Source organism: Thunnus albacares, chromosome 7 (assembly GCF_914725855.1).
Source record: "Thunnus albacares chromosome 7, fThuAlb1.1, whole genome shotgun sequence".
NCBI lineage: Eukaryota > Metazoa > Chordata > Actinopteri > Scombriformes > Scombridae > Thunnus > Thunnus albacares.
Genome location: NC_058112.1, coordinates 33787425 through 33800874, shown reverse-complemented (window position 1 = coordinate 33800874; position 13450 = coordinate 33787425). Strand labels below are relative to the sequence as shown.

The following is a 13450-nucleotide window of genomic DNA, read 5'->3' as shown; positions in this document are numbered from 1 at the left end:
GAGAGAGAGAAGAGAGAGAGAGCGTGTTCATGAGGTCAGGACGACAGGTTGAACTGTCCCTCTGTCACCACGACAACAGCCTTTCAGCCAAGACTGTGGACATTAAGATCTCAGGGTAGAAGTTAACTACAACTCCCAAGGTGCATTTCAAGGAACAGCCAAGCTTAAAACTCGCTAACGGTGGCAAAAGTTAAAGATTATCATGTTGAGAAAACTTAACCATGGTGATGCGCTTTGTTTACAACTTCAACAACAAAGAATTCTGAATTCATTGAGCTCTGATTCACGCTCATGGCTTCTTCTTCATAGCATCAGCAGCAGAGGCTCATGGGTATTGTAGTATTCTTAGCCATCCATCAAAATCACGGACAAAATGTTACTTCTCAGAAATGAAGCTGAAATAATGTGAACTGGTGTCAGAATATAAAACTGTAGGATCATCACATTATCCAGGAGAGACCTGACTTTCTGTCTTCAACAATATAAAGGAAACTTCTATAACCAGCGGCGCCTCACACTTCACAACTGAAGGTGACATGTTGTTCTCTTTTCATTTTTTCTGCACATGAAGTAGTCCAAGTTGTTTCCTGTGGACAACAAAAACTGATAAATACAACCAGAAAAATCAGCCAACAAAGTTAACTTGAGCTTTAACACTTTAACTGTATAATACAAGACACTACTTCAGATATTTGCAACACACTTGACGTTAGCTTTTTTACCAATTTCTAACTGTGTTCATCAGTTTTTCCATTTTTGAGTGCAGCTGTTCTGAATTTCTAATCAAGTTAAAGGTGCAGTGTGTAGAATTTAGTGGCATCTAACGGCGTCAAACTAGGGATGTGTAGAGAGCTCAGTATTTGTATTTGTATTTGTTGAAGCAGCAAAATTATTTGTATTTGTGTTCGAATAAAAGTGGAAAGAGGCTTAAAAATCCTGTTTTTGTTTTTATGACACTTTTAATTTTAGAAAATTAAAATGTTACAATAAGTGTTCATGAATAAACTACCTTATGAAGGAGGTCCCCACATCGGGTCTGGAACTGGAGTCTCCCAGATCATAGACGACTGCACTGATTACTGAACTAAAACTTTACTCATCACCTCATTGCAGACAGACCTCTACCTATTTATATACCCATAACACAGAGACAGCACACTGTGTAACATGTAGGAACATGTAAGAACTTCAAAGGCAACTATTGCTTTGCACTTTTCATTTATTGCCTATTTTTTACGACCTAACTTCGTTGAAAGGAGAAGAAGAGGAACAACAGGTTATGGAGAGTCCCTTGGGACCACTTTGCTTGTGTCAGTAGCTCAGTTTTATCTCTGGGGAACACCCCCAACAAATAACTCTTAAAATATTTGTATGGAACAAATATTCATATAAAACCCACTATTTGTGCTTTGCCGAATAATGTATTTGTATTCGGACACACCCCTACCTCAAACAGAGGCGAACAGACGTTGGTTCATTCTGAGCGGCACAAAGTGAAGCAAAGACACGACCGTTAAGAGTTAAAAATGCTTGAACTCGAGAGAGAAACTCAAGGTTTCATGCAGCTGAACAGAAACAGAAGTAAACCGGAGAGGTGACATTCCAGCATAACGCTCTTACTTGTGAGGCAGCTGCGGTGACCCCTCCCTGGCTGTAGACGAGGTTTTGGGTCTTATCAGTTTCTGGGCGTCTAGTCGTCTGAGGAGTCGGGGGGTGTGGGGGTCCCAGTAGATACCATTGATCAGACAGTTTGTGTAAGGCGCCACCTGTTGTTGAGATGACACAACAGTTTGACTCTGATGATGCAGTAAAACAGCAGCAGGTCAAACACTGTCTCTTTAAAGTCATCAGTGATAGAAAGTAACTAAGTACATTTACTCAAGTACTGTAGTTAAGTACAATTTTAAGGTACTTGAGTATTTTAATTTGATGCTACTTGATGCTTCCACTCTACTGCATTTCAGAGATGATTCATTTTATGTAAATGATTCATCCAGAAAATAATTAGCAGATTAATGGATAATGTAAATAATTGTGTTTCACATGTTTGATTGATCAGATGTATCGGTTGTCTCGTTCTCTGTAAAGTCTGTAAAAGACAGACCACGATGAAAGTCAACACAAAGTCACAAAGTTGTGTAAACCTGCCATGTGACACCGACACAACGTCGTCCACCAGCATCTGTTTAGTGCCGCTGACTGAAATAAGAGGACGTGGCCTCCGAGTGACTGAAGGGAACAGGTGTGAGGCTGCAGGAGGACGGTTGTGAAAGAGGATTGACTCACGCTGGTCCTGAAGTGCGAGGTGTACAGTTCCGGATGGTTCTCATACTCCAAGGGGTCATAGACACCGTCGCTCTTCCGTATCAGGTGGTGGTGTCTGCTGAGAACCGTGGCATACACTTTGGTCATATCTGACAGGAAAAAAAAAAACACATTTATCATTTATTGAAATGAAAGCATGTGAGAAGTTTAGAGGGAAAAATCACTATTTGGTGGAGCTGTTAACAACTCATAGACATGTGAAATGTGACCCCGACTACACACTGCTTTTTGTAAGACGTCAAAAGCCAAAAAGGTTGGAAACCACTGGTTTCATCTTTAACAATGTGTTGTATTTTAAAAGCTTGTTATATTATCCATTGTGTCAAATCTTCATCTGAAAAGTAACTAAAGCTGTCAAATAAATGTAGTGGAGTAGAAAGTACAATATTTCCCTCTGAAATGTAGTGGAGTGGAAGTATAAAGTAGCATCAAGTACCTCAAAACTGTACTACAGTACAGTACTAGAGTAAAAGTGTTTGAGGTTGAACAAGGTGAACTTCATTTGTATTTCATAAACAAAATGTGGCCTCCAGTGTTTTTAAATGTCTTGTCTCACTGCGGTTCTGCAGAACTCGTGACATTTACATCTTTACTGTTTTCTTGAACTTTTTCTGCTTTGGAAAGTTTGGTATATATCATAACTGATTATTTCACCAATTATTTTCTTGATTAATCAATTAAAATGTCAGAAAATAGTGAAAATCTCTGCTATAATTCAAAACAATTAAACATTAATATTTATTTAAACCCAAATATATTCAGTTTAGTATCATGTGTGACAAAGAAAAGCATAAAATCCTCACATTTATTCATTTTAAGAAGCTGGAACCAGTGAAAATTTCTTCATTTTTGCTTGAAACGATTAATCGATCATCAAAATAATTGGTGATTAACTTTCCAATCAAAAAGCCGTCCAGAAACTACGACCTCTGACTGTGAACGTACCTCCAGCTTCACAGACGTCCTTCAACTCGTGAGGTTCAACGTATTCAACAGGAAGCTCGTTGATGATGTCTTGAGCTCCCTGCAGGGAAGAAAAGAGTCACAACGTCCACACTGAGCCGGCTGAATTCATAAACACATCTTCTTCTCTGCATTTTGGCCTCTGTCCAGACTACAACTGTGTTTTTCTGCCCCGAAAACTCAGCTTTTCCTTAAACTGTTGTAATCTGCTCACAATAAAGGAAGCCGTTGTGGTAATAGTACACAGTTTCTTCTTCACTTGCTCATCTGTCCTCTGCACATGCCCAGTAGGAGGAGAATGTTTTCATGTAGCTGAAGGAATCTGCACAAACAAGCTTGTATTGTGAGTTTAACGCTGACGTTACCTTGGAGACGTTGCCGGTTCCGGTGAAACAAAACGTCACGGGGCCGATGGATTTGGGCATGAGCCCCATGGAGATCTCATACCCACAATCCCTCACTGCCTGGATGGCCTGGCTGACATTCCTGTAGTTGTGAGCCATGCCGATGTGCTGCGAGCGGCGGAGAGACAGAAAGTGACGGGATAAGAATCACATGAGGAAGAGGAACTAGGTCTCGTTTCAGATAAACATATAAATATATTTGTTTCTTCACAGCCAACAAGATTAGACAAGTGTATGAATAAATACAGAATGATAAACTAAAAGAAACTATTTATTATTCTTTACAGTTTGACAGGAAAGTTGTTTTGTTTTTGGTTTTCTTACCATGAAGGGAGTGTGATGTCCTAAAGCCAGATAGCGCAGACCCAGTCCGTGCAAAATGTTTATCATTCCTACAAAAAAAAAAAACAATTACAGTCAGTTAACTCTGATTAAATATTACTTTGACATGAATTAATCAGAGTAACACAAAACACATTTGTACTTTTACCAACATTTATCAAAGTATATCTGGACATATGTAAATATAATCTTTACTACAACAGGATCACATGTAAAATGTTTTAAAAAGTTCATTCTAAGTTCATGGCCTTAAACAATGAGACTGAAAAACAGACCATACTAATGTTTGTTTGGCACATTTCCTAAAGTTGATCTCCAAACTGTTTCCCACTGAGAAGCAGATAAATATTAGATAATATTGGTCTGTAGGAGCGACAGAGATCAGGAGCCAATCATCAATCAAACAGTGTGGTTTGTGATATTTCAGCATAATCGCTATAGCTATGGTTTATGGGTGTGAACGTGTGCACAAGAGTGAAAAAACTGGTGTAAGAACCACACAGAGAGAACAAAAGTCTGTCACTTTTTTAAAAAGGTTCAAACATTATTAATCTTATTAACTTTTATCACTTAGAACAACCAAATCTGAGCATCCTGAGAGTATAAAATCACACATCTTCTGTTTGCTGTTTGTATGAATGAAGGTGAACTGATCTGAAATCAATAAGAAATGAGTCATTAGTAACAGAAGCTAGTGGAACAGACGCTTGACAGGAAGTGATGTCATCACTTCAGCTCTCTGTACAAGAGGAGCCGAGCAGAGTTAAAGTAAACACTTTCTCCTCATATATAAGCTGGTGTAACAGATGCATATGTTATAACCTTTGACCTCATCTCTGCCTGGTATAAACTAGTGATCTGGGATCAATAAGTCTTTTCTCCATTCTGTGATATATGCTGTATGAGTTATACATATTTTTCTTTCCAGATAAAGAGCTGGTCTGCAGCTTTTTATGAGGACAACAACAGGAAGTCAGGTGACCTTTAAACTTGTGTGACATCTGATCACAATATGAGCCGATGATCTGATTTATGGCGGGAAAGAAACGTTGCTGTTGACCTTTTTCTTGACTTTTGAAGGCTTTGAGGCAGCAGAGAACAAATGTTTCTGAGCACTTGTGATTTTCTTTTTAAAAAACATGTAAAAAATTGATCAGAGCAAGAAAAGACATTGACTGTGATGCAGCAGCAGGTTGTCATGTTGACACAAGTCTGACTCAACAGCTCTTCAGGGTCGACTGATCGAATGACAAAGGTTCAGTTGATTCATACGTCAAACAGACATGTTTAAACAGAAAATACATCTCTGCTGGTTGGTCGAGTGCGTCTATAATCAGATATCTTTACTGTTACAGTAGTTTCACAACATCTGCTGTGATACACTTTCACAACAGTCCACGGAGAGGACTGATCAGCTGAGGCACATTACAAAAGCTTTTACATCATACCTGCCACACCGGCCCACTGACCAAACGCTACGATCCGGAAGCCGTTAGCATCCACCATCTTCTCATAGTCGATCAGACGAACCTCCTGAGAACACAAAAGCAACTTTATTATAGTTTTTGAGGAGTTTTGATGAGGGAAGGTCAAATACACAGAAATAGAGCTGCAATGATTAGCTGTAGGGATGCACAATATTGGATTTTTTGCAGATATCCAATATGCCGATATTTCCAACTCACTGTGGCCAATTGCCGATGCTCATACCGATATATGCACATGTTTTTTCCCAGATGGCTGAGGAGACTATTATGCATGCAAGCATAGATTGTACTAAGTGCTCCGGTTGGATCCACACGGAGAGCTGGCGCTAACATTAGCTGAGAGGCTAGCGGAGCGTTAGCCGCAGCATGGCCAGAGGAAGTACAGCCAGCTAGCCTCCCAGCTAACGTTAGCCCCGGTTCTCCATGAGGATCCAACCAGAGCACTGAGCCCCGGTTTGTTATTCAAGTTAAAGTGGGAAGAAGCAGCTGGTCTGACGGGCAGCTTGAGTGAAGTGGAGTCTGCGGAGGAAACACCGGGACCGTCAGGGTGAAACAGTCCGTGGAGGGAAACGCAGTCAGGCGGCGGAGGAGAAGGCGACATATCAGCCTCTCATAATCGGCAGAAATGGCCGATGCCGATATTTCATTTTAGAGCTTTTATTGGCTGATACCGATGACATGCCGATAATATCGTGCATCCCTAATTAGCTGATTAATCCATTAGCTGCCAACTATTAAATTAATGGCCCGCTACTTTGGTAATTGATGTTCAGCTTCTCAAATGTGAATATTTGCTGGTTTCTTCAGTCCACAACAAATTAATCCCACTAAACTTATTTGCTGTTTTATTATGTTTGGCATGGTGATAGGAGGAGTCAAAGCAGTTTCTTCTAAGCTAACTGCAACATCAGTCCGTAGTGAACTTTAACAACCATCACCTGTGTTTTTTTAAGCTCTTTCGAGCTCTCTCACCTTCTTCAGCAGGTCCTCCAGAAGGCCCATGTTGGCCTCCTGAGCCTTGATGGTGTGGGAGAAGAAAGCGTACGTCTTCTTGGGAATGACCTTCTCCTCCGGCATCCTCTTCACCCCGATAATCAGAGAAGCCTCTGAAATGTCCTCCTGAATGACGGCTCCTGCTTTCATGTAATACTAAAAACCAAAAGCAAACGCTGAGTTAAACGGCTGGCAGGAGAACTCACACTTCAACAGTCTTTGCAGATTAAGCTGCCTTACCTTCTCGTGGATCGCTCTGCGGTTGGATGGTTGGACCAGGACTTTGACGCCAGCGTTGGTGAGTTCTTTGACGTGGCGCGGGGCCAGCGGCGCCCTCCTCTCCCAGGGGTTGATGTCTTCGCGGCGGATGGCCATGACGGCCTTGTGGTGTTCATGGCGCCGCTGGCCTGAGAGGCAACTCGGCGTCCTCTTACCTTGACGACTGAGGAGTCGGAACATGACTTCACCGCCCTGCTCTGGACAAAGACATGGAGCCACAGACTGCTGACCACAATGTTTATCAAAGATATGACTCTTGACATTCAGGGTGTGACACACACACTAAAAAAAAGATTACAAATATTCAAATGGGAACTGAGTGTTTCTTCAAATCTTATTTACAAGTATTTGTATGTTTGATCTTCTGACAGAATAGTGAAGGAATACAACTTGGAAGTCACAGGATCGTACGATTGAGAGGTCAGAGGTCAAGTTAAGTTTGCTGCTGGGAGAGAGCTGCTGATAAGCAGGTGGTTTTGACAGAGCAAAAAATCTCTGACGAGACAGAACTGCAGTAACACTACGACACAACATACAGATACTGCTGAGCACACAGAAGACCAACATGACGTGGAGCAGGACGAAGGTTTACATGTGTACTCAGCAACATGTAATCCTGTTCTTCCCGTAACCTGAACTTTTAGGAACCTCACTGAGTTTTTGGTGGAAAGTTCTTTGTATTTTACAAACCATTTCAAACACATGTCAATAAAAAAAAGCAACAGCAGGTCTGGCCTATGTTTGTGTCTCTCATGTGTTACCATTATATTTACATTACAGAACCTTTAACAGTACTTGTTCTGAAGAATCCTCAAAAAGTCAATAACAACTCGGAGGAAAAAATATTCAGTTTGTTGCACAATATAAATATAAAACTATGTGACCCGTTTCTTAAGCTGCAACTGTGGGACAGACAACAACGGAAGAAGTGGAGCTGATATTTTTATTGATTTTCTTTCATGTTTGCATCAACAGACATTGCAGTACAAAGAGTACCTGCACACTAAATCTAAATCTGCTGTGGCTGATGAAGAATGAATGTTGAAATCATAAATTTGCAGAATCTGTTTACTGTTTCCAGTAAATTAGCCAGACTTGATGGGCAAGGACACGGGTCTCTTTATAGTAAACAATCGCCATTTTTTCACGTTTGTCGTATTGATCAGACTCTGACACAGACATTGTAAGTTTCTGTAAGTTTAGTACAAAGTCAAGACTTTGTGATATGTAGCACAATAAACTAGCAGAACAGGCCTCTTCCTGACATGGCAATACTATCCAGAGAGTGAAAACTTGACGCTGTTATTCGTCTTTGGAGCCGTTTCTAATCAAACTAAAGTATCCGTTCTCTTCAGGATGAAGGAACATGTCGCCCACTGCAGCGGTGTGGCTCATTGGCGTGTTTTTAATAGTTTTTGGACAACAACGGAGGTCTACAGTACAGAGGAATAAGATATATCGCGGGGGTGACTGGTGACCTGGATGGTGTTTGGGATGGTAGTTGGTGAGTGAGGATCTAATGTCTCTCTTCAGGAGGGGGGATGAGGTGGCTCTCTACCATGTTGTTATGTCTTCTTCTAGTTTTGGTACCTCTTGTCTCTTGTTCTTGGCAGAGGGAACAGATGGGTGACGCAGGAAGTTAAATAGGTTAGCGATGAACAATTTTACTCCTGACTTGTTAAAGCAAAGTCCATCTACCTTAAAAAGATGTCTGCAGTCCCAGAAAAAAGTTGAAATAGTCAATAAAGTGCACTGAATGGATGATGGCTGAAAGCCAGGTGTTCAGTGCCAACAACCTGCTGAAACTCCTCTTCTGACTGGTGGTAGAAGCCCACTGATGAACACCTCAGCGTTCAGAGAGTTGACTGTGTTCAACAGATCAATAAAGTCTGGTTTCAGTACTTCTGACTGTTCTTTCACAACATCATTGGTCCCTATGTGCACTGTGATGGTTTTCACAGTTGGTTGTGCAGCCATAAGATCTGGGATTCTTTCAGAGATGATATCCTTGGGAAAGCAGAATGTTTGTTGTTCTTACTGCACATGCCTCTTACATCTTTTACAGTTTCAGCAGAGAAAGGTGGTAGATAGCTACGTTTAACTCTAAACAAGCTGTCAAAGTAGACAATAAAGAGACGTCTTGATTGACAGCTGTGACAGCCGCTGTCAAACCTCTGTCAGACAGCGGGACGGCTGAGGGGAATCCCGGAAAGGAGATATTTTGGCTTCAGTTTTGCATAGCGGCAGGAAGTGGAGACGTGTCGTCCATATTTATATACGGTCAATGGTCCACACAGTCCGTTCACTTTGAATCGACGGTGGTGAGTTTGGTTTAAAGCGCTGCAATTCTTGCTGCTAATTAGCTTTAGTTTCCAGTCATTGCAGTTCAGGCTTGTGGCCACGTTCACGTAGTGCTGAGGACGTCATAAAAGTGTTGGAATATATGGCAACAACCAACTGTCTCCTTCATAAATTACAGTCCCAGTGATTTAGAAGTAACCAGGAGCTGCTGCTCATAATTTGTAGCATGAATGAAAGTAAACAGAGCTGAGAGCAAGCAGCAAAGCGTCTGTACTGTAAGAGTATCGTAATTTAATTGATTTTTGTATCCAGCTTCTTTCCCACTGACGTTTTGCGGATGTGCACACGACTACTTCGACTTATCCTGCATCAACATACATACAGAGGACTACTTCTTTGCTCCAGGAAGTCCAGCACCAGGCCAAGAAATATTCCTGCACAAACCCCACCATGAACTGTTGTTCTATCATGTTAATCAGTGAGCTTCAGAAGCGTCTGTCAGCAGGTTTTGTTACCTTTGGACAGAGCCAGACTGTTTCCAGATTTTATGCTAAGCTAAGCTAAACGGCTGCTTAGTCCTGCTTGAAGCCCACGCCTGCTTTTATTATTATTATTAGTCATATTTCTATTATTATTATCGTTGTTATTGTTATTATTGTTGTTGCTGTGCCTCTCCATGTCTCTCCCCTCTCCCTCCACCTTTCTCTCTCAACCCAACCAGTGAATGGCCGCCCACCTAGAGCCCAGTTCTGCTCGAGGTTTCTTCCCATTAAAGAGTACAGTCTAGACCTGCTCTATGTGAAAAGTGCCCTGAGATAACTTCTGATGTGATTTGGCGTCATATAAATAAAACTGACTTGACTTAACTTGGATACTGGACCAAAAATGGCGCCTATTCAGTCCAATAAGAATCGCTCACCTGCCGCATACGCCAAAAAAGTTTCTAGCTTCCGTGTTTACGTAACAGGGTTTGCAGCCAACTGAATATGTGCAGTAGTGATTCCCCCGCTGGCCCCGCCCACAAGTTCCCGCTCAGCACATAGACCTTACATTGTGATGATGTCACAGATTTTTAAAACCAGTATAAAACCTCCATGGATCAAAGAGTCATAATTGACCTTGTTTGCAGTTCGAGGCATCCTGTCAACAGTTTTACAGACGTCACTTTTACAATGGTGGTCTATCGGAGAAATTATTTTTGGGCCGCAGCGGGATTTTTCGCTGCAATACCGCGAGTGGCCACTGGGAATAACTGGCTGCGAGGCTGAGTGGCGGCACGGTATCCAGTTCTTATTATACATCCATGGTTGGGAACCACTGGACTAAACTATGGATTATAACAGATACAGGAACAGTGCCGGACTTCGAAGAAAAATTAACATAGCGGCCAAACCGTGTAATTGCAACGTCACGTGATGCACACTGACCCCAAAAAGACTTTTTTCCACAAACTTACATTGTGAAAGAGACGTCTGTAAATCAGTGGATACGTTTTTTTGAGCATCTCAACCCAACGCGAAATGACTCAGAATCAATCTGTTTTTCAGAACAGATCAGAATTTGATCCACTCGAGTCTGATCACATTCAAAAGTCTATAAGAGCCACACGATTGAATTGTTTTATCCCCATTCATGTTAGCCGGAGGGCTAAACCTTGGCTTCATGCATCACCGAGCAACTTTCATAGGAATGAAGGGAGCCCCGCCTCCACGCTGGATCCACATCTCTTTATACATCCATAGACTAAACTAGCTAACTGTATATAAAGTAGTGTAAACTAGCTCCACCTCCAGCAGCTACAACAGTAACATGCTGCTCTAACACTGATGCTTCACTATTAATAATCTAATGATGTCATATATAATAATATATCAGTCAGAGGGACCAAACCACTACTTTTACTGCAATACTTTAACTACATCAAGCTCATAATACTTATGTACTTTTACTGCAATACTTTAACTACATCAAGCTCATAATACTTATGTACTTTTACTGCAGTAGGATTTCACGTGCAGGACTTTTACTTGTGATGAAGTTCTTTGACTTTGCTCTACTGATACTTTTAAAATCAGTAAAAATCTTTACGGAGTCTCGTGCTGACTCTCTCTGTGTATCTCTCTTCAACCTACACTGAGATCACGTGTCTCAGTTCCGGAATACTTGAACACATATATTAATGATCGACACGCAGATCGATAATCGGCTGCACGTGGAGGACCCACCTTTCTGACCAGTTTCTGATCGCCGCGCCGGCTCCTAGAGGAAATGTGGCGACTGTTCACCGACAGCAGTGTCACGCAGAGGTGAGATGAGCTGTACGCACACAGTCGCACTCGGTAAACTAATCCACTTCCACTTACAGTTTCAAAGTAAAACTCAACTTTCTGATGATTGTTTCATTCTCTGATGGTTTTAAATTTACATCCTGCAAATATGTACGTCATAATTTTACTACTATTACTGTACTGTTACTTTTACTTTTTTTGCTGCAGCATTTCTCATTTTTCCTCACTTTCATTTTTCATTTTTATTTAGTATGTATTTTATTTGACTATGCCTATATATAGGGCTTCAATATATATGTATGTATGTATAGTGTTGATATCATAGTGTCAATATCATGATATAAACGATTAGTTGACTAATCAATCAGCTGCCAAGTATTAAATTAATCAGAAACTATTTTGATAATCAATTAATCATTTTGAGTCATTTTTAAAAAAAAATAAATGTCCAATTTCTCTGATTACAGCTTCTTAAATGTGAATATTTTCTGGTTTCTTTAGTCTCTATGATAGTAAACTGAATACCTTTGTGGACAAAAAGACATTTTATGATGTCATCTTGTGCTTTGGGAAACAGCAATCGACATTTTTCGACATTTTTCAACATTTTCTGACATTTTACAGACCAACTAACTAATTGATTAATCGAGAAAATAATTGACAAATTAATCAATAGTGAAAATAATTGTTACTTGCCGCCCTAATCTTATTTTATCTATGTATACAAACAGAATCAGCTGTGTCATCTTCCTGTTTACAAAGGGCATGTCCAGTGTCCTCACATTAAAATTCTGCTGGTACCATGTTGTCTTTTATTCTGGAGGTAAGACCACCAGCGTTCCGGTCATCCTAGAAAGGATGAGAGTTAGAGAGGTGTCTTTGTTTTAGTGTACGGTGAACCCCGTGCGAGCGGTGTCAGTGGTCTACGAACGCTTATGTAAGAGCAATTTTTAAAGACATACACTTGTTACTTTTACTTAACAGAAAGGACGTTACAGTCGATGTGATGAGTTCCTGGAGCTCAGCCGGGCGGAGATACGCGGATGTGACCGCCTGTAAGAGTCGTACTCGGATAAAAAAACGAGCGCCCGTCCGCCGCTCCCCTCGGGAGTCTGTGTGCAGTGCGGAAGTCTCTCCACCAATCAGCGTCCAGAGCTGAGGAGCGGCCTCCTGCTGTCTGTCGCACTGTGATGACCAGCTGCTGTAAACTAATGGGGAACACTGGACACACTGTTAGAATGAATTTACGAAGTATTCTGAGTCTATCCAACTTATAAACAAGAAGAAATGTTCACTTGCAGTTGAGAATTGTTTACAGAAATCTAATTTTTAATTGTCCACCTTTTGTGTTAAGTGATTTTTTTTCTCTTTATTTATGTATTATTATAACTTTTACCCTTTGTCCTGTTATCACGTCAACTGTATCAACAAACTGAAAGTGAGGTAATGTCCTTTGTGTTATATTTATTTCATTATGATGCCTAATTATTTTCTTATTAATGTCACACATGTTGTAAGTGATGCTTCCTATAAATAAAGGGGGGAAAAAACTGGAGAAGTTGCTGTTTTAAGCTTTTCCACATGGTCTGTCCCACTTAATGAAAAGCCATTTTGGGCATAAACTTAAACCACAATCCACATGCAATAATGAACATATTGTCATGGTTCTCTCCTAGTCTGGCTGTACGTCTCTTCACCAGTCTGACCAGATGCCCTCAGACTTTTCTCCCTGTTTGTTGAGACTGGACTGAGTGGGAAGAAGCCCAGATAAGAGAGGTTGCAGATTATATGTAAGGACGACTTGAGATACCGTTGCTTTCTACATTGATTCTCATAGGAACTAAGTGCTAAAGTGAACTGAAACACTAGTTTTTGTTTGATTTATGTTGCCTTAATATGCAGCCACTGTGCTTTACAGACTTAATTCATGTTTTTGTTAACAGCAATGAATGCTGATGAGGTTATTTTGCTGTGTGTGCTCGTTGTGACTTGTGCACTTATACTCACCGGCCACTTTAATAGGAACACCTGTGTAATCTAATGCAACAGCTCTGCCATAAACTCTACT

The 13450-nt window shown here is 40.8% G+C and overlaps 1 protein-coding gene and 1 long non-coding RNA gene across 3 annotated transcripts in view; one reads left to right on the top strand and one right to left on the bottom strand.

Moving 5' to 3' along the window:
- The window catches only part of aass (aminoadipate-semialdehyde synthase), a 33212-nt gene extending 21719 nt beyond the window's left edge, over positions 1–11493 (bottom strand). Inside the window, exons 1-9 of one of the 2 annotated variants that reach the window (XM_044355598.1) lie at positions 11320–11493; positions 6755–6985; positions 6494–6670; positions 5483–5567; positions 4017–4084; positions 3654–3800; positions 3271–3349; positions 2287–2414; positions 1621–1766 (exon numbers count right to left, since the gene is read on the bottom strand). In XM_044355598.1, the coding sequence (XP_044211533.1) occupies positions 1621–1766; positions 2287–2414; positions 3271–3349; positions 3654–3800; positions 4017–4084; positions 5483–5567; positions 6494–6670; positions 6755–6973 (1049 nt within the window). In that variant the 5' untranslated portion in view covers positions 6974–6985; positions 11320–11493. Of the gene's footprint in view, positions 1–1620; positions 1767–2286; positions 2415–3270; positions 3350–3653; positions 3801–4016; positions 4085–5482; positions 5568–6493; positions 6671–6754; positions 6991–11319 lie in introns of both variants that reach the window. The other variant, XM_044355597.1, reaches the window with a different exon arrangement.
- Positions 11316–13450, top strand: LOC122985220. Its single transcript, XR_006404070.1, has 3 exons — positions 11316–11400; positions 12367–12825; positions 13059–13450. It is a non-coding gene; the product is annotated as an uncharacterized LOC122985220 (long non-coding RNA).